We start from the raw sequence: 25,656 nt of genomic DNA on the forward strand, positions 1-25,656 counted from the left end.
TGCAGCTGACCAGACATGACCTAGAAAGTCAGGCAGGCCCTCTGAACCCCTTGGGCACCTCTGCCAAGTGGTGGCTAGCATTCTGGAAAAAGTGGAAGGGCCAAAACAAAGAAGTGACGGGCCTGCAAATGGGCCTGATTTTTCTAACACCAATTCAGGGGCATCATTGGGTCTTTTGATGCAAGATTTAAGTGGATCCTCTGTACATTCCATGACTTAAATAGCATGTCATTCCATAAGAAAGCAAACCTGAATTGGTTTTGCCTAAACTACATTGCCCAGGAAGTTGAGCAGAGGATTGAATGGTACAGTTCCTGATCTCAGCAGGGCTATGGTTTCTCCTTTGTATCTCCACTTTGTATCTCATTGCATTTTCTCTTTGCCCTAGACCATCCAGCTATTGCAGTGACAATGAGGGGTGTCTCACAAAACTTTACTTTTCTTCCTTTTTTATTAAAGTGTTTCAGATGCTGCAGTCACGAATGATTTTTGAATGCTTATTGTTTGCCTAATACAGGCAAGAAGATATAGTAGAGGATAAAAAAATGAATAGAAAAGAGATAGTACTACCCAAATGGAACTCTATTAGGGAGGGGAAAATATATGAAACATCCAAAATATATTTTTGACATTTTTACAGAATTAAATAATTATAGATTATACAGTATTCATGATCAAGAAGTGCTTTGGAATTTTATGCAGCTAATGAATATATAGGTGGGGAAGGTTGATCTATAAATGCACATGTATACTGTAAGGGATATGAATCTTTACTTTCACTGTACCACCAGACCTTAAAATTTTATAGGAGCGGAGTATCTCAAAGTCTTGATGTCTGTAATTTCATGAAGTATCATTAACACATTAAGTTTCAACTAAATTGAAATTAATTGTTTCATTTGGAGAGATTAGCATTTTTCTATTTCAGTGGCAGAATACTGATGTTTCAAGGGAATATATTTTGAGGATAACAGTCATAATATTAATAGTTGTTGTTATTATATTTAACACTCATTGGGAGCTTCTTGTGTCCCAGGAATCTTGTTAAGTCCTTTAGATGTACTGTTTCATTTAATCCTAAGAACAACCCTGTGAGGAAGATATTATTATTATGCCCATTTTACAGATAAGGAAACTGCCAACTTAGAGATGATTCATAACGCTTCTATGTCACTGAGCTGGTCGTTAGCAGCATGAACACTCAACCCAGGCCCAGGGGACTTGCAACGCCGTGCTCTTAAGCTCTTAACTGATCCACTCTTTCTCTCTCTCTCTCTCTCTCTCGCAAAATCCAAAACATGATTACCCCATGATGGGGTAGCTAATAAAATGTAGGATTCTATGAAATTTTATTCTGCTGAATTCTCAAGAACCCAGTGTTTCTGGAAAGCTTAGTTGTTCTGTTGAGGTAATGTTCATTGATATTCTAGATATGTTACTTTGTTTTGTTTTTTTGTAGGGGGAAAGACTTTGCTATTTGGTATTACTAAAATTGCTGTAGTAAAGTGCTTGCAAAGACTCAATCTGGTTAACAGTAAAGCCATTTGTTTCAGTCATGTCAACAACTTTGGTTTTCATAAGGGTTTTAATGAATCGGGGAATGGAATTTAAGAAAGCAAACAATCCAAGGAAAACTGCTTATTTTTCTAAAATAGCAAAGCAAAAATGGGAACCCTTTCCAGTTTAGTTACAGCAAGTATCTATTGGAGTTTCAAAAATTCTTAGAGTACATGATTTATCATATAGAACAAAACTTGATTAATGAACACGTTTTAAAAGTCTTTTTAGGGTCCTATTATTATTTTAGTTGTTTAGATATAAAAATATTTTGTGACATACTCACCGTTAAATTTATAGTGAATTGACATTCAGTGACATTCGTTTTTAAAGTTGTTTATTGAAATATGTAGTCTACCAGAAATAAGTATGGTTATCAACTACTGAAATCAATTTAATAGTAATTTGGTCTTGTTAGTCTGTTAAAAAGAATTATTGACCTTCAGATGTTTCCACAAAGCCCTTTGTTACTCATGAATACTATCAAGATGCTATGAATAAAGACTGTGAATATCAATAAGTTTGAAAACATTCCATGCTCATGTTCAGGGTCATATTTTTCCCTGTCTTCTATGTTCCTCTTTGTGTCTATAAACCCAAACTTATGTGTTGTGTGTTTTTTCTATGACAGTTATTTACTATATGCTCTATGAGGTATAACCTAATGTCGACCGATTTCAACTATGTTTGCCATACTTCAGAAAAAATAGCCACTCATGTATCTATCTGATCAGGAGGTGAACTGATGATGCTGGATGAAATTGAGAACTAATTATCTCATAAACATTCTAAGTGGATATAAGGAATTATGTGCTCAGTTGCAACCACTAATTTATCAAAGCACGGGATCTAAATACCTCAGGGAATGCACAGAAGCATGATGGTTGAAAAGGCTTCAAAGCATTCTCTCAGCCAAAAAGTACAAGAATTGGGGCTCATATCTAGTGCCTTTCTGGACAGTTGGTCACAGAAGCTAGAAACATTGGCACAAGTCCACCATCTGTCACCCCTGTCCAAGACACCAGCACAATTGGAGAGCAGGTGTGGTTCCCTACCCTGTTCTCACCTCATCCCCCCATGCCCAGCAGCTCCCTCCCTGGGACTTTGGACCTCGTGGGAAAAAAATGCAGAAGGAGGGAAAGAAAAATACTTGCGTGCCAGAGGGTTTTGTAAATGTTCACAAAGGGATAGGGGTGGGGTAGAATTACATCTACCCAAAGAAGAGCCAAAGAGCTTTCACTTGCTTTCCCTTCTAGGCAGCCGGTAACCAGTAGGCCTTCATTTTATTGTTGCACGTAAAACTCAGGAAGTGATGAGTGAGCTAAGTAACTTTCAATTCGAATTTAATCTTTTTTGGTAGAAATGGTGTAAAAGTTTTCAATGAGGACATGCTGATTCCTGGTTGCATGTTCCACAGCCTTTCATGTTCAACAACATCATCTCGCACTTATAGTTAAAAGGTGTCACACACCTAGCATTGTCTCAGCAGTCTCCTGTGATTCCAGATTCTGTGTGCATCGTACATGCTGGGGCTGGGGGAACACCAATGCTTAATGGGAAAACTAATGACTTGATACAGATCTTATAAAAACTCTGCTATTGGTGGGGGGGCATTTAGTTGATTAAGTTTGTAATCTAAGAGAGGAAACTGGGCAGGAAAGACAAGAGTGAGGCGAAGCAGCGCCGTGGACCTGAAGAAGGCTTGAAATTAGAAGCCTTTGGCAAAGGTATGGAACTTTGCCACTTCACATTTTTCAGTGGGTCAGAAATTGTCAAAGATTTTCTCTTTTCTCCAAAGAGAAATGGTGAGGAAGGAGAGACAGTTTTTGTTTGTTTTGAGTGTTTGTTTGTTTGTTGTTTGTTTTGGACAAGGTCTCCCTCTGTTTCCCAGAGTGGAGTGCAGTGGTGCAATCACAGCTCACTGCAGCCTAGACATCCCAGGCTCAAGCAGTCCAAAAGAGAGACATTTCAAAATTGAACCTGAGACTCATGAGAACCCACAGCTCTCACAGGAACTCAAGAAACGTCTTAGTGAGGGGACTCAATCCTTTACACTTTGAGCTGAAAGGACGGCAGTCAGCCCAGCCAGGAGGTTACCTCAGCATAGACCAAGTAAATAAATAATTTGGTAGAAGCCATTTGAGAGTAAAGGTTACTAGAAAGTCATAAATCAACCAGCATGTCGATGTATAGTTTTGCTAGAATGTAGGAGCAATTAGAAATTTTTAGAAATATTTCTTTAACTGTGCATGATTTGAGGAAGAGGACTATGACCTAACTAACCAGTTACTATTATTATATCAAAAAGAGATTTTTAAAAATATGGTATGGATTTAATGCCAATTCACTTGTTCAGTTTTATGCAGTTAAGTTGTTGTTTTTAGAACATCATGAAAGTTCATTTCATGCCCCAATAAAACTAAACTAAAATGTAATGGGTTACAGCTTTTCCATTTGTTGACTTTTCTCTTTCAAACATCTTTGATTTTCCATCCTTTGAACACACTTTTAAAGAATGCTTTGAATGTCATTCAAGTTACCCGTTTCTCCTGTCCCCTCCGCCACCTGTCTCTAATGCTGTTTCCACAGTGAACCAATCCTAACGGAACCTAATGATACCTATGGGCACGTTTCTTGGTAACACCAGCACCTCTTTGTTACCTGCTTCTAAGTCACGTAATGGCCTTTCTAGCATTGGTTGATTGTTTCTTTTTCATTTCCCCTTAGTCACTCCCACCCATGTCTTATCAAAGGGGAAGGCTGGTGGCTAATGGCTGGTGCATTGTACCACAATTTCATGCTTGTGCTGCATCAAAAATCTAACCTGGCAATCAGTCCCTTCTCTTCCATCTGACATCACGAGCTTCTACAGTTTCTCACAGCCATTGGCCATGAAAGTTCAGCTCAAGAAGTCATCACAACTACCTTCATTTATAACCTGTTGTTGACCTAAAACCTATGCATGTCAGTGCTCTTCTCTTTTTCTTCTCTCATATGTCAGAAGAATGAAAGAGCTTAATTAAAATGGTTTAATTTTTTTCCCAAATTGCATTTGCAAGTTTTAATATGTCTGTAACATTTGTATAGTATATCATTATCCATATCAAACATTTTACCTCCTCCTTTTCTTTTCTTTTTTTTTTTTTTTTTTGGCGGGGGGGAGCGGGGAAGGAGTCTCGCTATGTCGCTGGAGTGCGGTGGCGTGAACTCGGCTCACTGCAACCTCTGCCTCCCGGCTGGGTTCAAGCAATTCTCATGCCTCAGCCTCCTGAGTGGCTGGGATTACAGGCATGCACCACCATGCCCGGCTAATTTTTATATTTTTAGTGGAGACGAGGTTTTGCCATGTTGGCCAAGCTGGTCTCAAATTCCCGACCTCAACTGATCCACCGCCTCGGCCTCTCAAAGTGCTGGGATTACAGGCATGAGCCACCGCACCCGGCCTACCCCTGCTTTTTAAAGTCATAGCCATGATACCCAGGGATTTTTCCCTCACATGGTCCTGGTGTCTACTGACATTAGCTTGTCAATTTCAAACTTTCCAAAACAAATGGACCTCCCATACAAATGGGAAGGTTGCAGTTTCATCTCATTTTTGTTTAGGGTTTTGCCTGGTTAAGCAATTGGGATGTTTTTAGATATTCACACTATCTTATTTAGTGTGAAGTTGCAAATCTGATTTTTAACAGGGAGAGAAGGAAGAGGTAGGGCTGTCAATTTGCATTCCCCTAAGACCAAGTACTACCAGTGGGCTACAGGTTGCCCAGATAAAGTACATTTAATTTTAAAGTAACATTGCAAACTCTCCCAGTGGAATTGACAGCATCCTTGGAACTTCATTTCACACTTTCCTGACTTGGGAATGGTTATTTTGAGTAGCACCTCCTATTAACCTAACTTCTTAATGCCTGGGCAGAAGGTTAAATATCTCACTTATCTACACGTTCAGTCTCCATGAACAGCTACTTCATTCACAGCCCTTCAAGGGTTTATCAAAATTCCCCCATGTTTAACATTCCAGAGAGAACATCCAGGTTGTTGGCTCTTGAGACTCACCATTGGTTCACTCATCGAGGCTGATGATTGTGACAAATATAATGTTAAAACAAAAAATGCGATAAGATATATTCTGTTAAAGAAAATGCATTTTGAATTAACTATAAAAATACTAAGTTCCGTGATAGCCCGATCTGAGTACCCAGTTCATAGAATCAAAAAATGAGAAAAGATTTCATCATTGTGATTATAGTCATCATGTGGTGTAAGTTACTAAGAACTTCTGGTGCACTAAATGTTTTACGAGCAACCATACTCCCATATTAAGGGCATGCTGTACTCCTTTACATTCTCACAGTCAAGAGATGCAGGATTTTCAAAAGGCCCTGTGCATTTTGAAACTTTAGCAAGGTAGGTGATAGATTGATTTCATGTAACAATAAAATAAATGTCTTAAAATTTCAGGATCTCTGACAATAGAAGATAAGTGGTATCTTAGAGTTGGCATAATTGAAGTCCTTAGCTGTAAGAGGAAAATTTACTGCTCATTATCTAAAGCTGCCATTGATCTTAGGGAAACAAGCAAAAAGGCACATGATCACTTGTGAACAAGGATGTGCATTTCATATTATTGAGAGTCATAGAAACAGAAAACCCAGTCATCTAACAGTAGCAGATGGTTATATGACCTTTAAGGCATCTATAAAATGGAGCATGTAAAAACATATTGCAAAATGTAATTGGTAATAATTAAAGATATAGGAGAAATGGTCATGGTTAGTTAAGTTTTAAAGATGATAAAACTACATAAACAATATGGCACAGATGTGTTTTACAATGAATAGGCATAAATAAGAAAAAGACTAGAAGGAAATGTACTACTACAGTAATAACTGTGGCTTGATTAAAAGTTATTTTATACTCTTGTTTTCCTAAGTTTCCTAAAAACTTTACTATGTATTTGCATATGTGTCTATGTACATATAGGTAAGTATATACGTATATCTGTACATCATGTATACAGTATGTTTATATGTGTACATCACAACCAGAAAAATAAATGTTTACATTGTAAATTATTTTTCTCTGAGAACTAAGGTTTAAAGCTCAAAGCTTATAAACTGCCCTAGGGCTTTCTGATGATCCTTTGTGGATCTCGATAGGTAGCTTGATCTATATGAAACCTTGAAGAAAAAAAAAATAGACCAACATGAAAAAATGAGACAAGAAACTGTCCTGTGGCCATATCACCCTCTGTGGAGTGCCCAGAGTGACGGGTGTCAGCAGTTGGCTTTGACATCATCAGGGCTAGATGTAGGTAATGAAGTGTGATTTCAGGAGAGGGCCTCCTCCCTGTCAAAGGAGGAGTGTGTATGTGTGTGTGTGTGTGTGTGTGTGTGTGTGTGTGTGTGTGTGTAAGAGAGGGAGAAAGAGAAGTAACCTAGGCCTGCAAATGCCATACAGACTATGAGGAGTAGAGAAAAAGAATCCTGTCCATAAAGCAAAAACAGAGCTTGTGAAATTGTCAGATACCAAAAGAATTTAGAACTGCTGCATTAGCTTTTCTCTTGATCTTCTTTATCCAGATGAAAAACCTGTTTGATCAGGATATCTTTATCAGTCATTGGTTCTGGCCTTCATAATACGATTTCAAATAAAGCAACAAAAGTAATAAAAACACATTTCTCAAAAAAAAAACCATATTAATCAAATTAAAGGTATATTTTAAGAGATACATTTTGTTGATAAAGACATAGTAATTCTTCCAATAAGTTTTTTTTTTTAGAAGTAGATATTTTTAAACAGAAATATTTGGTTCAATTGTTGTTGTGAAAATAAATCCTTCTTTTATTGCCATCCTCATATATAAGCCAGTATTTTAATGGTAAAAACTGTGCTGAGGAAAACACATACGTATATTTACCGTAGCATATACTTTCAAACAAGTATGTCAGCTTTTTAATGGTCTGGGCCATGATGCCGAACTTGGGGAGAAAAGAAACAGAGCAACTTGCCCTTCATCTGGTAAATCCAGGCAGCAGGGCGTTAGGAAGCCGGAGCCGCTGACATCAGGGGGCGGTTGTGGAGGGAACCGAAGCTGTCCCAGGACTCATTACCCCCAGCGTGTGTGTCAGGCCCAGGAGGAGTTGAGCTTGGCCATCTCCTCTAGCCCTGACATGTTCAAGGCTAGGCGTTAGGATCTGAGGGTGAGGTTGGAAGGCTCCCACATCAACAGAAGCTGGGATGCTATCAGCAACTCAGAACCGAAACCCCTGCAAGTGTCAGGCTCTTCCGGTGATTTGTTGCACATTAAGTTTGTCCGGCAAGGTGTTCACCTGGCCCTGGAGAAGGACATGAAAGGTGGACATCTGCGGCCATCAACGCCACCCCCTTGTGATCCCCCTTTCTTCTCCCTCCTGTGATGCCCCACTGTGAGGAGCATCCTTCCCATCCACAGTGAAACAGATCTCCAGATTGCCCAGGAAGCTGTTGGAAGGATTGCACATTTGCTTCTCCCTTTATTGTTTACTCCTTCTGGAAGAAAGAGCCTGTGTTTTTAGCTTTTATTTTATTTTATTTCTCTTATTTCCTGGAATCAAGCATTGAGCTTAGTAGGTGCTCAGTACAGCACTGATGACTAAGCAAAAATAATCCAGGCAAGAAAATAACTATCACCACCGCCCACCCCCTCTAGCAATTTCGGCAGATTCTGACATACGTAGTGTGAAGTTGGATCCCCCAGGCAATAACCTAGAAGCCCGTCCAACGAGCTGCCCTCATCTCCAATTCCATGGGGTTAGGAAATGCGTTCCTCCTCCGGGCTGATTTCCATTCCACAGGGGCCCAGTGCCCTGGTCTTGGTGAGCCCTCAGCGACCCACAGGCTAATACTTTCTCTTCCTGGTTCCTTTTACTGTGTTCCTGCTTTCAAAAATCTAAGCAAAGTGTGTGCATTAGAAACCCTTCATTCTCTTTCATCAAAGGAACCTGGCGGTTTCTGCATTTGTTTAAAACAAAAAAGTAAATCATGAACTTTTACTTGACTACATAGATCAAAGATTCTCTTGAAAGTCCAACTGATCTCAAGTTATTCTTAATTATTTATATTTCTAGATCTGAATAAAAGGCTGCAAAACACACCCCAAAAGTTTTCTGTTTACATTATCAACCCTCAGCACCAAGGCAGCCATGAAGTGCTTTTTGTTCTTTTCTCCCTTAATGGCCATATGACCAGGAAGGTGGTCTTAACATGCCATCGATCATATCTGAGTGGCAAATGCAGCGCTGGCCCAGCCAGCCCAGAGCGTATCACTGTGAGCCGCAGTGACACACATTCATTTCCGTTGGAGGCAGCCCTAGGGAGTCCGGCGGCCCTGCAGTTGTATTTCATCTCTTTGAACTGTGTGGCCTCCCCTATAATTCAGGAAATGAGTTTACTCTATCTGTGACAAGCATCATGTTCACACAGTTTTGGGAGCGGCCAGCGTGGTGCAGGGCTGTATGGGAATGGAGGTGGCAGGCGTTTGCCAACCCTGGGGAGTACACCGACGGTACTTCCTCTCCCACTGCCGAGTGCTCCACTTGACTGTGACTCTCAGCACACCTGTTGCCTGAGAAAGTGTGCTTTATCCCCATGTGCTGGAAATCTCTGGCTGTAATCTAACATGATATGAGTGAGTCAGTTTCTTAGACAGCGTGCTTCTTGAAACAGCAAGGCCTCTCAGTTGATCACCCCTCAGCGCCCCTGAAGCTGTAGAGTTGATGCGTCTTTTGACCATGCCTTTTTTTTTTTTTTTTTTTTTTGGTGGTAAACTTTGGCCCGTCTTTTGATTATTATTAAACTAGCATTCATTTGGTGTGCATAGTCTCTGCTGGACCAGGTTAAAACAAGCGCAGATTGTTACGGGAAGAGGGCTCTGGTCAGCGCGGAGTGTGCATACACTCGGATCAAGGAAAGGAATGCCAGAGCCAGCCCAGCATCAAAATACACTGCAAGATGGTGGTGAGCTTTTGTTATTTTGTATATGGTTAACCATCTCGGAGGTCATAAAGCGAGGCCTCTGGCCTCCGGTGCAGCAGCTAGGTTTATAGAGTATTTCCAGATTGTTTATTCTGGCCCAGAGCCAGGGCTACATGGTTTTTCCATTATGCATGTTTGACAGATGAAGAGAGGTGGGAAGGGAGACTCCCAGGAACAGGTCTGCTTTCCTTTTTATTTACATTAAAGGGACTTTTAGGAGTACTGAAGATTATGAACCAGTCCAAACATAATGTCAATGCAGCAGAGGTAGAAGCTGCTATGTTTGCAAAAATGTTCAGATCTTGGGCAGTAAAACAAAATCAAAGCAAAATCTTGGGCAGTAAGCACATCGTGCTTGTCACTGCCCAGTCTTGCATGCAGACAGGTTACTGGCGACTGATATTTATCATCACATCCAGAAGTTAAGTCCCCAGTGTTTGTTTGGCAGGGCATTGGGAGGAGCCCCTGAGTTGGCAAACCAGAATCTGTGTGCAATCCACTGACATATGCATTCCATGCAGATGGGTGTGCCTGGTGCCGGGCAGAGATGTTTCCAAGGTCCCAATAGAACTTTTCCCCTACAGCCTTTTCACTGGGACACCAGCTTTCTGTGGATACTCCTGAAAGCCTGGGCTAAGTTCTTCCACCAGGAAGTGTTCAAGACTGACCAAAGAGCCGCAGTTCACAAGCAAAGTCCTTGGCACATAGGCCAAATGAATGTGATTGAATGAATGTTTTCCTTCTAAATAAAACACTTTCATTTTGCTAATGGAGAAGCATCATTAAAAAGTACCAAAAGTGATGGCAAGTTAAGTAACTGACCAGCATTAATACATCAAAGTCAGGTCACACACATAAATGTCTTTTTACCCAACAGTGTTTGAATCTTTAGTTAATGGCTGGGGTAAATAACACACCCAGCACAAATTCATGAGCTGCAAGGTGGTGGCTTCTACATAGCTATTTGTGTTTGTGGTGGACCTTCCTTATCATGGCATGTCTTAAGCTTGGCTAAGTATTTGCAAGCGTTCTGTCACCATAACATAGTGTTCTGCAACAGAGTGGCTAAGAAAAGCAAACACCACTACCTCTCCAGAGCAACCTGTGATCCAAACCTTCTCTATCAGCCTACTGTCCAGAAATTCGATTTCCAGAAATGGAAAGTTTGCCCAGGAAGGACCCTCAACTAAGGAAGGAATTTAGCTAAAAAATGAAGTATGCATAGTCAGCACTAAAAGTTGCCCTTTGGGTTAATCCAGTCTTGCAGATGGATTTAAAATACAGGTTTCAAATCAACAAACATTTATGGAGGGTAGTTAGGTGCCAGGCATGGAGCTGGACACTGGGGAACTAAAAATGAAAAAGACACAGTCCCTCTTAGTGTGAAAACATTTTTGCTGGCTTGCAAGTTTTTCACCAGATCCTCCCAGACTTACCAAAGCATTCCCCTCGTCTTAGAACACTCAAGCCCTTCTTTTCAACAGATTCCCTGAATGCCAGAATACACACAGGGCAAGGAGAAGTGGGTGGTTATAGATTTCCACTCAATTTGGAAATTAACAGCCTGTGGTGTAGCAAAAAGGTGCAAGGTTGAGAATCAGAAAGCCCACCTTCCAGTCCTCGGACTGAAACGTCCTGGCCGTACAGCCTTGAGCCGGTCTTGTGACCTCTGGGGCCCTTGGTATCTGTAAGTAAAATGGGTTGCTGGGAAGATTGAGCAAGGTAGTGAGGGGCGATGTGAAAGCGCATTAATCCACAGAGCCCTACGAAAATGAGAGGCATGTGCTTCTCCACAGGAGTTGCCTGAGAAGCTGCACTGTTCTGGCCACTATTTGTAAAGTTTTAACCATACAGAAAGCAGCCCCCTCCTGGCCTCATGCCAGGTTTTATTCTCTGCCAGCATTGGGTGGCCAACTACAGATTTTTGTCATTGGGGCCAGCTGTAAGAAGAATCTCCACTCAGGACCGTAACTATTCTGTAGGGTCCCTGCCACTCCTTCCCCAGGGGCAGCGCAGAGCCTGGAAGTCCGTCCCCCTGTGGCCTGCCTCTATGGCTGATTGGACATGTGTATAAAGAAAAAACAATCTCTATTGTGTTCTTTAAATAGAAGGGTTAAAGGTTGTTTTTTTACTTTGTTTTCCCTCTTCTGAACATTTCATAGCTCAAAACCAGTGCCTATTTTGAGGAAATTTTCGGTAATTATCATGAAAATAACTAAGGGGATTATTTGACCAATCCCTAAAGGTAATAAGAAAAAGCTTCTTAAAAAAATATGAAAAACATCCTGAAGCCACAGCTTCTTTTTGCCAAAAAGTATTGATGGATTAAAGTAGAGGGGCAGAAAAATGTGCCTTGCCAGCACTATTGGTCCCAAAAGGCAACCAAACCACAGAGTTAAACACTGAAATGTACAGACCCCAGCCAGATGGGAGGGTAGACTGCTTCTTGCTAAGGACCCAGCATTTGTGGGTCTCTTGGGAATTTCTGTGAAGCTCCTTCAGATACTGCCTTTGTGCCCAGCTGTCTGTCTCCATCTCACAGACACAGCCAAGCCTTCCTCGAATCTGACGGCACCCTCATCCTTCTGATGGTTTCTTTTGTTCCCTCAAGAAGACTGTAGAGAGAAGCACTGTGCTGAGTGCACGTGGAAATACAAAGATCAATGGGGTATCACTTTTGTCCTGATCACTCTCAGTATAAAAAGCCTCTTTGGGACCGGGCGCGGTGGCTCACACCTATAATCCCAGCACTTTGGGAGGCTGAGGCGGGCGGATCACGAGGTCAGGAGATCAAGACCATCCTAGCTAATGTGGTGAAACCCCGTCTCTACTAAAAATACAAAAAAATGTACCAGGCGTGGTGGCGGATGCCTGTAGTCCCAGCTACTTGGAGGCTGAGGCAGGAGAGTGGTGTGAACCCGGGAGGCGGAGCTTGCAGTAAGTAGAGATAGCGCCACTGCACTCCAGCCTGGATGACAGAGCAAGACTCTGTCTCAAAAAAAAAAAAAAAAAAAAAAAAGCCTCTTTGGAAGAACAGCTAAATGAAACCTGGTGGAGATGTTAAGAACAAAATCTAGAGAAAATTTTTTAGGAGGTGGATAGTGCCTCGGAGGCCTCCGAAAAGTTTTGCATTTCTTGGTTGAAACACACACAGAACCTGTACTCTCAGACGTGCACACACAGCACATACAGCAAATCTTCATGATCTTATAGTGAGTATGAAAGACTCAACTCCATGCAGAGTATTTAAGATAAGCCTATTAAGCCTGGTCTCCCTGGTGAGGCTTTCTGACCAAACAGAAGAAATGTCGACTCCAACAAATGAATCAGAGTCAGATGCCCTCTCTGCCCCCACGGTGACAAGCCTTATGAGCAGGCATCTCCCTTAGACTGTGAGCTCCATCCACTCTTCAGCAATGTGGAGGATTAAGAACCTGGGCTCATTAGTCAGAGTTCCCCACACCCAACTTCTGGCTTCACCACTTCCCGGCTGTGTGAGCCTGGGCAAACTTCTGAATTCCAGCGTCACAGCTACAAATGGTGATAATAAGAGGCCCTACAGCACTGGGAGTTTTATAAGGATTAAATGTGTGTTTAGATATCTGACAATACTTGGCACAGAGAAAGCTCTCAAACTGCCAATTGATGATGATGATGGTGACGATGATGACGTCCCCTTCACTGCAACAGTTCCTGCGCGTGGTGCAGAATAGTTCTTCAACAAATCTTTGCAGAAAGAGGGAAGGAAGACGATACTGGGCACACCAGTGAGGCCTTGATTTTGATGAGAAGCACTTACTCTCTAGGTTTATGAAAGCCTGAATTTTAAAATATTTAAAGAAGAAGCATAAACTCGAATTTCTAGAACAGCCAGGCAGGTAACATAAAAGAACGAACTGGCATTTAGGGTCTAAGGCGAACTGGAGAGCCCTGGCCTGTTTCACGGGGGCAGTCACGCTTGGCTCCAGAAGAATGTAGCCGCCCTTTGAGAAAAGCCAGAAATCCAGCTTTCCATGTGAAATAGACCAAGCCTTACAACAACTGAATCCATTTCTAAAAAAAAAATACCCCATGGGCCAAACAACACATTGCCTGCCAGTCCGATCATGGGCTGCCTTCTTGCCACCCTGCCTTAATGGAAGGAGATCTGTATTTGTCTCTTTCTTTTTAAATGTTTTTCAGTGGGCACAAGAGACATGAGCCCCTTGAAGTTACTCTCGGTTCCTGCTAGGATCAGAGAATGCTCATGGAGTGAGGTCTTCACTTCTTCATGGTTAATCCAACATTATGCCCACCTAACGAGGGCTTCTTCCCTCCCCAAGGAATGCTACTAATAAGTATAGATTTTTAAAGCATAATTGTTTTGTGGCTGAAATAACAACAGTCTGAAAAAAAATCCTAACAACTTCCTCTAGAGCTGCTATTATGGCAATCTGGAGAGAGGCTGATTCCATAGTCCATGTAGCTTTGTTTTGTTTGGATGGAAAGTCTGGCATTTTACAAAAATGTGGAACACTTAGCAATGGAATGACTTTTCCATAACACCGATTATCGTACAGCAAGACACACATCCATATGTCTTTGAAATGAGATTTTTAAGAATTCTCTGCTTATTATACAAGACAAACCACCTCTGGTCTTTCCATATGAAGGTGATAGTTTTCTACAGGCTCACGAAAGCTGCCCTGATTATGGTGCAGGACTTACAGTTAGGGAAAACCTCAACACAGATGGGGACCCAGATTCAAATTCCAGTTTTTTCACTTACCAGCCAGCTGTGTGACCTTGGGTAAGTTTCTGTTTCTCCATCTGCAAAAGAGGGGTCATGATAGTCACCTCACAGGGTTATTGAGAATATCAAATAAAATAACATATATAATGATCCAAACTCATAATGGGTGTTCCCCATCAATATTGGTTGAATATGAGTCTCTGTTTCTCCTGGCACAAAATAGCACTCCTGTTTCTGACCGCGACATAACCTTCTGGCAATGTCATTAACCTTATTAAATTTGGCAGCTCTGTGGAAAACAAAAGGTCAAGAAAGCTGTCATTGTTTATATAAACTGTTCATTTTGTTGTCCACAGTGCTATGAAGACTAAAGGGTAGAGGGTTGGATGCTGCCACCCAGGGAGTAACCAGGGAGAAGGGAAGTGGCTGGAACAGAGCCTCAGGAGGACTGGTCTTTACAAGACAGACTGGGAAAGAGGAGGGCATAGAGAAGATGGAAAGGGAGTGATCAGAGAGAGGTGAGGGTGCCAGGAAAACACTGTTGCAGATGCCAGGGGAGGAGAGGGCTTCAAAATGTAGTGTGTGGCCCACAGTGTGATAGGGTCATGCTGAGAGTTGCCCTCTGAGCTATCAGTAAGGAAGCAAGAGTAACTGAATGGAGTACAGAAGGAACAGAAAGCAGGCTTTGGTGAGTTCGGTCATGTATGTAAGCTGAAAATGTTATAACAAATGTAGACAGAGCTTCAAGAACTTGAGCTCTGATGGGGAGGAGAGAGAAAAGATGAAGGAGGGAGGGTACATGAGACAAGGGTTTTTTCAAGAAGGAAAATGAGTTTTGATGGCAAGGAGCCAGCTGAAAGGGAGAGGTTGACAATGAAGAAGAAGGGGTGGATGAGGGAGAGAAGGAAACTCCAAGGAGGCAGGGTGGGTAGATAAATGAAGCAAGAATTGGATATTAAAGCAAAACTAGAGCTTGGGGAAACATTAGATCTCATAAGAATCTGCCGAACCAGCTGATACTGACCCTCGTGTTTAGACAGGGGATTTAGGGAGGGATTAAGAAGAGTAAGGAAGACTGAGGTAATTGAAATACATGTGACAATCTGTTGTTATTGGAGGGGTAATAGGAAAAGCTTCTCCTCCGCCTTCTGAAGCTTTCTTGAAAATGAACTTACAATAGGCAGATTAATAGGGAAAAAAAGTAATAAAATTTATTAATGTGTATGAAACTGAGCATGGTAGCTCACTCCTGTAGTCCCAACTACTCAGGAGGTTGAGAGGAGGATCACTTGAGCCCAGGAGTTTGAGGCTGCAGTGAGCTATATTACACCACTGAACTCTAGCCTGGGCAACAGAGCAAGACCCTACCTCTTAAAAATAAAATGGTACACAGGAGAAAATCATCGGAGAGTGGTTACCCCATAACCCAGGGAGGTCCAGCTTTTTCTATACCTTTCTTCATAGGGAAAGGGGAAATGGAGGTTAAATGTGGCAATTTTGAAGAGTAGTAAATGACATTTAAGGGGAATGAATGGGCCCAATGCTTAGGCAGTGGAAAGTAAGTAATTCTCTTTGGGAACTGAATGAGACCTGAGAACAGGCAATAGTTTGGGACAACATTCATCTGAGCTCTAAGTGTGGTGTTTAATCTTCAGTCCCTTCTTCTGTGACATGAGTTTTGATCTTCTCTGGTTAATGAAATTTTAGGGGAGGGGACTGAAGGCAATTTTGTTCCTCTTTGGCAGGTCCAATTTCTAGGTAGACAAGGGAACTTCAGAGAACAGCTTCATCCAGCATGTACTAGTCTCCAGTGGCCTTTGATTTGAAATATCAGCATACCAGGGTGCCATATTTGGGGGTCACCCTCAGTGAATCCTTAACTATTCAAGAAAGGATCTTTTAAAGTTCTTACCTTGTAGCCAAACATGAAAAAGTCCCCCTTCCCTCTTGTCTTAGAAGTCTGTCCTCTCTGTAGAGTGTTCTAGCAAACACAGGGCTCAGCCTCCTCATGTTCTGACTAGCACTATCAAATAGCCAAAGCACTTTCTTCAGGCTAGTAAGGTGACATGCAATTAAAATTTAGTTGGAAAGGCCACCTGGGATCTTATCAAATATCAGCCTTATTAAAGACCTCTCATTACTGTATAGAAGTTGGATAAAATATGTCAATGTAGGGGGCTCTGAGTGGAATCATCAGAGCCAGTGCTTTCCAGTCATAGAGTCGATGGAGTGCACTGGGATTTTGGATGCTGGTTATCACCAGAAGTCTGTCTTTTTCCAAACATGGTAGATCCTAGGTCAGTTTCTGCCTGGGATAAAATGTTTTCTATTAGAAACACATAATTACAAGTTTAAGCTAAATAAAAGCAGCAGGACGTGGTTTTACCTCTCAGCTGGAATTCTCCAAATAGTGGTAGCTGGGGTGGTTTTCATCATTGATTCTGTGAGTATTGGGCTTTCTGATTGGACCCAGAGATGATCAAGCCCAATTTTTTTAACCAGCCCTTTTCTTCTCCCAAACTATAAAGCTATTAGCCATTCCCTCCAAAACACTTGCCAGTTTCCTGTGAGATCTGTTGTGAAGTTTGGGTGCCTCAGTCAGCATGAGGAGTAGAAGGCTCTAGGCCTGGACATTGACCATTATGCTCTACCACACTGTGAAGAAAGGTGTGAGAAGCAGTAATAGCCTGCTCACCTGTCCACACCAAGAAACCACACAGCAAAAGCACAGCAGCTGGTTGACATGAGGAGCCTCCTACCTCTGCCACTTTCTGCCTGCGTGGCCTTGAATGAGTTATAGTCTTGGCCTCAGTTTCCTCATGTGTAAAATGGCTCTTCCATCAAGGGGTTGTTGTGAGGATTAAGTATGATTGTGTGTACAAGTGCTTAGCGCAGTGCTTGCTACACATTGGTTCCCATTAACTGTAGCTGTTACTATAAAAATATACCACAAAGTATTAGGCTCAGCCAGGACTGTCACCATCTCGTGCCATATCAGTTAACTAATCATGCAAATATGTCCTGGTTCTTTTCACTTGTACTTGAAGGACACAATATCACATTTTATTGATATATATAATATTTTACATATGTATGGGATATGTATGATATTTTATTCCATGCATAGAACGTGCAGTGATCAAATCACAGTGTTTAGGGTATCCATCACCTTAAGTATTTATCATTTCTATGTGTTAGGAACATTTCAAGTTTTTTTTTCTAGCTACTTTGAGATATACAATACATGGTTGCTAACTATAGCCACCCTACTCTGCTATGGAGCATGAGAACTTACACCTTCTATCTAACTGTACGTTAGTACCCATTAACCAACCTCTCTTCAGTGCCCTCTCCCACCCAGACACCCTTCCCAGCCTCTGGTATCTATCATCCTACTCCCTCCATGTGGTCAACTTCTTTAGCTCCCATATATGAGTGAAAATACATGATCTTTGTCTTTCTGTGCCTGGATTATTTCATTTAACATAATGACCTCCAGTTCCATCCACGTTGATGCAACTGACATGATTTCTTTCTTTTTTATGAGAGACATCATAAAAAAGTATTATGTATATAATACCACATTTTCTTTATTCATTCATTTGTTATTGATGGACATAGGTTGATTCCATATCTTTACCACTGCAAATAGTACTACAGTAAATACATGAGCATGCGAGTGCAGGTATCCCTTTGATATATTGATTTCATTTCCTTTGGATAGATACATAGTAGAAGGGTTGCTGGATCATGGTAGTTCTATTTTTAGTTTTTTGAGAAATCTCAATACTGTTTACCATAGTGGCTGTTCTAATCGGCATTCCCACCAACAATGTATAAGAGTTCCCTTTTCTCCACATCCTCACCAGCATCTGTTATTTACTGCCTTTTTAATAATAGCCATTCTAACTAGAGTAACTTGATATCTCATTGTGGTTTTGATTTGCATTTCCTTGATGATTAGTGATGTTGAGTTTTTTCATATACCTCTTGGCCATTTGTCTGTCTTATTTTGAGAAATGTCTATTCAGAAGGATATGATGTCACTTTTGGCAGAGTTATTTACCTGCTCTGCCCATCCACCAACTCCCCCACCTAGCCATAGAGGAAGGCATTCAGGGAAGACAGTTTTATTGTCATGAACTAGGAGTAGCCTTATAGTGGTTGGCCCAGTCACCTAATCGTAATCAAAGAAAGAAATGTATAAACCCATTATGCTGTAACTTTTAAAGAGTCTTCCCAAAGTTTTTCTGGCCTGAAATTAATAACCATTTATATAGCAAGTCAACTCAATCCATTATATAGACCAACACTTTGCAAGTGATTGAAGACTAGTATAGAAAGTTACCTTGCTCTAAGTTAAAAATGTGATTGGTATTTCTCAGATAGTTTTGTAGTCAGGGTATTTATTTGATTACACTTGCTGTCCATTGTTTTTAGGAAATTACTGTTTCAACCTTATGACAAAGAGCTTTGAGGCTGTGAAATAGAACAGATTTCCAAGTTACTTCTTTACAAGGTTCTAGGCTCCCCTTTGCTTATCCCCTTGGATCCTTTGCCAGGTTGGGCCAAATAATTTAATGAATTTATTTTAAATCGCAGGAGTCTTACGTTTTTGTGTATCAGATAACAAAACCCTACACAATATATAGTGCTCTCAGAGGAAGGGATTGAAGGAGGCTTTCAATGAGAGAATTATTTTTCCTCTGCCTCTCAATGTTTGAATTAAAACTCTTTGTTTCTTGTCTGTCTTTCATAAGATTTTAAAATTCTGTTTTAAAAAACACAAAGGAACACCTAAGACCTGTGAACAATGACCCGCCCCAGATTAGCTAGAGTTCATATCTTCAGAGAAGACAGATATTATAAAATGTTCTGTTAGGAACCCATTTCAGAAGAGTCTATGCCAAGTTCTTTAACAGAAATTCTAGAATGTTCAATGTGTGTTATGTTTTTAATTTTTAATGAAGACCATGTTATCTATTTACAAGGATCTAGGCTTCCCTGTACAAAGGACCCAACCTGGCAAAGAACTTTCAAAAGAGTCATTTTTAAAAGTAATACCCTTATTCAATGAGGCTGTTGGCCACACAGAGAATTTATTTATTTTTTATTTTAATTAATACCTAATGGGGTACATGAGATGTTTTGATACAGTCATGCAATGCATAATAATCTCATTATGGAGAATGGGGTATCCATCCCCTCAAGCATTTATCCTTTGCATTGCAAACAACCCAGTTATGCTCTCTTAGTTATTTTATTATGATTATGATTATGATTAATTTTAGACAGAGTCTCGCTCTGTCACCAGGCTGGAGTGCAGTGGCGCAATCTCAGCTCACTGCGACCTCTGCCTCCTGGGTTCAAGCAATTCTCCTGCCTCAGTCTCCTGAGTAGGTGGGACTACAGGTGCACACCACCATGCCCAGCTATTTGTATTTTTAGTAGAGACGGGGTTTCACCATGTTGGCCAGGATGGTCTCCATCTCTTGACCTTGTGATCCACCTGCCTCGGCCTCCCAAAGTGCTGGGATTACAGGCATAAGCCACTGTACCCGACTCTTTTAGTTATTTTTAAATGTACAATTAAATTATTGTTGACTATAGTCACCCTGTTGTGCTATCAAATAATAGGTCTTATTCATTTTTCTATTTTTTTGTACCTATAAACCATCCCCACCTGTCCTCTAATCCCCCATTACCCTTCTTAGCGTCTACATAGAGAATTTCTCAAATTCCTTCTTTAGAATTGCTACTGGAGGCTTCAGAAGGTATCTCAAATATCCTAAAAAAGGGGAAGTCTGTGTCCTTTTAAATGAGTCTGATTTTGGAAATAGCCATTTGGAACTATATTTAGTAAATTATATACCTATTCAAATTTGGTGACAGAAAGTTTAGTCAAAAACAAGATTATAAAAGAAAACATGAGGGCAAATCTTCATGCCCTTGGATTTGGCAATGGCTTCTTTAATATGACACCAAAAGACAGGCAATAAGAGGAAAATAGATAAAATGGTCTCCATTACAATTGAAAACTTCTATGTGTCAACTTTGGATTTGGCAATTTTTTTTTTAACATGACACCAAAAGTCAGGCAATATGAGAAAAATGGCTAAAATGGTCTTCATTAAAATTACAAACTTTTGTGCATCAAAGAACACTATCAACAGGTGAAAAGACAGCCTATGGAATGGAAGAAAATATTTGTAAATTATATACTTGATATATGTGCAGATTATCAAAAATATATAAATAACTCCTTCAAATCAACAATAAAAACAAACAAAAGCAAACAAAAGAAAAACCCACTTCAAAAATGGGCAAAGGACTTGAATAGACATTTCTGTAAAGAAGATATACTAACAAACAGCATTTGTTGGGCACATGCTTGTCAACAAGCACATGAAAAGGTCACTAGAAATTAGGGAAACCATTAGCATCAGCATCATTATCAGGAGTCATTAGGGAAATGCAAATCAAAACCACAATGAGATACCACTCCTCACTTACTTGGATGGCCACAATTTTAAAAAGGCAGGAAAATAACAATTGTAAGAGAGAATTTGGAGAAATTGGAACCTTCACACATTGCTGGTAGGAATGTAAAATGGTGCAAACACTGTGGAAAATAGTTTGGCAGTCCTTCAAAATGTTAAACTTAGAATTACTGCATGACCCAGCAATTCTGCTCCTAGGTATATATATACCCAAAATAAGTGGAAACAGGGACTCAGATACTAGAATGCAAGTGTTCATTATAATAAACAAAAGATGGAAACAATCCAAGTGTCTCTCCATGGATGAACGGATAAACAAATTGCATTCTATCTATACAATGGAATGTTACTCAACCTTAAAAGGAATGAAGTTCTGGGCCGGGTGCGGGTGGCTCACACCTGTAATCCCAGCACTTTGGGAGGCCAAGGTGGGCGGATCACCTGAGGGCGGGAGTTCAAGACCAGCCTGACCAACATGGAGAAACCCCATCTCTACGAGAAATACAAAATTAGCCTGGCGTGGTGGCGCATGGCTGTAATCTCAGCTACTCAGGAGGCTGAGGCAGGAGAATCACTTGAACCTGGGAGGCAGAGGTTGCGGTGAGCCGAGATCACGCCATTGCACTCCAGCCTGGGCAACAAGAGCGAAACTCTGTCTCAAAAAAAAAGGAATGAAGTTCTGATCCACACTACAACATGGATGAACCTTGAAAACATGCTTAGTGAAACAAGCTAGACAAAAAAAGGACAAATATTGTATGATTCCACCTATATGAAGCACTGAGAATAAGCAAATTCATAAAGATAGAACATGGATTAGAGGTTCTATCTAATTGATGGGGTAAGTAGGGTGGGGTAAGGAAAGGAAAGGAATTGGGAGTTACTGTTTAATGGATATCAAGTTTTTGTATAGACTCATGAAAGGATTTTTAAGATAGTGGTGATGGTTGCACAACACCGTAAATATAAATAATGCCACTGAAGTGTATACTTAAAAATAGTTAAAATTGTACACTCTATATTTAACATTTTCATGCTATTCAGCAATGAATATAAAATATCATATTTTGTTATTAAGCATTAGCATAAAATTAAGCATATTTTAGTTATACATATTTTACCACAATAAAAAATTTAAAATGTATAACAGTTAAAATTATATTTAGACTGGGTGCAGTGGCTCATGCCTATAATCCCAGCACTTTGGGATGCCAAGGCAGAAGGATCTCTTGATGCTGAGACCAGCCTGGGCAACAGTTTTAGTGAGACCTTGTCTCTACAAAAAATACAAATAAATTTTTAAAATGTGTAAATTATACTTAAGAAATCTGGCAGCCCTTCCTTTCCTTTTCTGGACAAATGCATTGTTGAAATAGTAAAATGGAAATGGATTTTGTATCAAATTAAACTTTATGTCAGTGTTTGAAAACTTACAAAAACAAGATTATTAGAAAGTAGTTAGACAGCTCTTCCATGCCTCCTTCTGAGGGTAAAACCCTTTTCTGGTGTAACAAGAAATAAAAGAGGGAAAATGGGTAGATTCTGCTGTTCAAAAGAATGTAGAACTCAGTTAACAATTGAATTTGGTCCAATTGCATGGTTCACATCCGATGAAAGGAAATTAGATAGCTTGTGCTTCGTCAACTCACATTGACATTAATGCTTAGAGTTGGTGAGTCTTTCCAAATATTGTCAGGAACCCTTCTTCCCTTCTAATACTTGGATATGCTGTTGCTTCGTTAGGTGCTACCAGAGTTGTACAGGTAATGTGGGTCCTCGCGGGGATCCCTCCTAAGCTAAAGCATTGCAAACGATGGTTCATGTGCAACCCCGGTTCTCTTCCAGAGCACAGGAAGCTTGGAAACATGACTGTGACGGTGAAGAAGACTGTCCCCTCTCCCGAGGCCGTGCAGATCCTCTACCAGCGGATGAGATACGAGTACGAGTTTTACCACTACGTCAAAGAGCAGTTCCACCTGCTGAAGCGCAAGTTTGGACTTAAGTCTCACGTCAGCAAGCCCCCCCTGAGGCCACACTTCTTTATCCCAACTCCACTGGAAACCGAGGAGCCAATCGACGATGAAGAACAGGATGATGAAAAGTGGCTAGAAGATATTTATAAGAGGTGATGTGACTGTGTTGCCTTCATGGCTTTATCTCCCTTTTCCATAAAGTTCTTTGTTTTGGGGAAGTAAAATCCTTAAGGGACTAAATTAATGCTTGGGTGCATTAAAAAGAACAAAACATTCCCACATGTTGGGGTCATTGGGAGATGCCCGGTTTTGCGGGTTTTATTTGTTTAATTTTATTCTGTGTTTTCTCTTGGCTCTTTGGGTCTTTCCCAGGTACACTAGATGGCTCCATCCCAAGGCATCTTGTCATAAAACAGCTTTCCCCTTACCCCATATGATGGGAAAAGGGGGAGAAATATAGCCCCTAGCCTAATAATTTATCATTTGTAAAATGACTTATAAAAATATTACCTCAATGGTAGGAGACATCCAGACTTGTATATTTCAGTAGAAATACAAACCACTTCAGAGACCAGGGAATCTCCTCTGGAAGGATCTAAGAGAAGATAAGACGGATTAGGACATCAAAAGGGAGGATGGAGCCAGGTGCCATGGCTCAAGCCTGTAATACGAAGCCAAGGTGGGAGGATCACTTGAGCCCAGGAGTTTGAGGTGGCAGTGAGCTGTGATCACACCACTGCACTCCAGCCTGGATGACAGAGTGAGACTCTGTCTCAATTAAATTTTTTTTTTTTAAAGGAGGAGGATCTCCCTGGGTAAGTGGTTTCTACCCACATGGGTAGAGTTCTGCCTCTGGTCCTTCTCAGGGGGCACTTTCACCAAGAGCAGTGTCGTTATCTCTGGAAGAGCAAGTCAGCTTGTGCCACGTCCCCAACCAATCCCCAGCCTGGAGTACATTTCAAGGTCAAAATGCATGACCAGCTCCATTGAAACATTCCATTTCGAAGCACCATGCTGACAGATATCAAAGTAGTCTAGCAGGGAAAATAATTTGTTTGCTGTCTAAGGAAGAATGTAAACAAGACAGATAAATCTGAAGGTCATGTGGCATCAGGGAAAGGGCATGGCTGTATCCTTTGCACCCAATATGAAACATCTTCTCCCAACATTGCTTTAAATGGAAGTTCCAGGAACCAATTTAGCTCAGGCATTTGACTCCCACAGCAGAAGTTCCGAGCCTGACCACAGATGGTGTGTAATCTATCAAACACACCCCTGGCCAAGTTGGGTCCTATAGGACCCGGTACTATGTACTATTGTAACTTCTAGTCCCCTAAGAGCTACCTGTTTTCAGTAAAAAGGGGTCCTGAGTTCTGTGCAGGTGACAGAGCTACCCGAGAACTACCTGAGTTCTGTGCAGGTAGAGTCCCCTTTCTTATGGGACCTGTGTGCTCCTGAGCACACCTCAACTCTTACTTGAGACGTCAAAATAGAAGCAGCAAGAGCTTTTGGGGCAGAGACTGCTTGGCCAGCTTTGTAAGTAAGTGGCTGCCTCCAATGTAATGTAACTAGATGTTGGGCAGTCTCACTGTCCTAAGGTATGTCTTCTTGCCCCCTCCCACCGCCCCTCCCCTGCCACCTATCAACGATGCCTTGGTTCAGTCATTAGAAATCTGTTCCTTTGAGTTCTGAAATATTTTCACCTTAAAGAAATCCTGAAAATGCACATTCTCCTGGGGAGACGATAAACAGCTAGCTGAGAAGCCGAGGTTCAGTGGTGGCAGAAGGAAGGACACTTGCAACAAATTTTGTCTATTTCATATTTGTCCCCTAGAGCCAGCCCTAGCACATGTGTGAGTTGGGAGTAGTTAATAGTAAATAAGACTCTGACTTTACACAAGCTACACATTTTCTACTTTTCATAAACCACCAAGTCTCTCTAGAATTTTTTCTTCCTTCACTAAAATTGGACGGTAGCCAAGATGTAAAGCAAGTCATTTGGAACGTGCCGAGTGAGCACTAAAGCTACTTTATCATGAGATGTGTGTTAAGAAGGCTCCAGCCCACAGGAGTCCAGGGAGGGCAGGGACCACAGAGGCACAGAGTCCAGCACTTGGCCGCTCATGGGCCTTCTTTCTGCCTCAGAGGATGGGGGCAGAGAAGCAATTAAGGGGAATGTTCTTAGAGGAGGAAATATCCTTTGTCCTGTTCAGAGAGACCAGGGCCCTACCATTAGGCATACTTTCAAAAGCAACCTGGAGAACAGCTATCATATTCAAAACCAGTACAAGAACTGCTGCCTGGTACTCTGTGAGTCATTTCTATGAAATTCCATATAAAGAATGATGATTAGTTTACACACTGTGCAATCTCGCAATCTGAAAATAAATTTGAGTTGGCTGTGTTTTCTCTGCTCTTGTCAGAACATTGAGACAATTGGTCGTTCAAAAACATTCATCCTCTTACTGCAAGTTTACCTGGGTACTGTTACCTGTGTGTTCAAAGGCATTTATTTTCAGCAGTGATCATTATAACTTCACAACAAAAAATGGTGATGGATTTACTTACAGGGTCTTAATGTTATTTTGTCCCAACCAACACCCTCTAGGTCCTAAAAGTCAAGGTACTTCATCAGTTTATTTGGCAAACGTGACAACATTTTTTTTGGCCCTGGGCCCAACAGTTTGTACTTCATGAAACGTATTGTACATTTTACATAGTTTAATTTAAAAAAATACCTTTTAAGCTAGTTGATCTTTGACTGTCTTATTTATTATAACCTTTCAGCACATTCCAAGGTTTTAGTTACTCAGGAAGGAGTTAATTAAAATGATTTTATTTTGGTCTGATGGATGTTTTTTAAAAGGAAAATTATTAT

General features: G+C 40.9%; 1 protein-coding gene and 1 long non-coding RNA gene across 2 annotated transcripts in view; both read left to right on the forward strand.

Annotated features, from left to right (window-relative positions):
• Window positions 1-23,522, forward strand: part of UST (uronyl 2-sulfotransferase) — a 315,313-nt gene extending 291,791 nt beyond the window's left edge. The window contains 1 exon segment of the mRNA NM_001257513.1: window positions 22,651-23,522. Coding sequence (NP_001244442.1) covers window positions 22,651-22,934 — 284 coding nt within the window. The 3' untranslated portion in view covers window positions 22,935-23,522.
• Window positions 7,333-11,831, forward strand: LOC114677518 (uncharacterized). Its single transcript, XR_003728847.2, has 2 exons — window positions 7,333-9,555; window positions 10,095-11,831. It is a non-coding gene; the product is annotated as an uncharacterized LOC114677518 (long non-coding RNA).
• Window positions 23,523-25,656: the final 2,134 nt, after the last annotated feature.

This window comes from Macaca mulatta, chromosome 4, assembly GCF_049350105.2.
Source record: "Macaca mulatta isolate MMU2019108-1 chromosome 4, T2T-MMU8v2.0, whole genome shotgun sequence".
In the NCBI taxonomy this organism is placed as follows: domain Eukaryota; kingdom Metazoa; phylum Chordata; class Mammalia; order Primates; family Cercopithecidae; genus Macaca; species Macaca mulatta.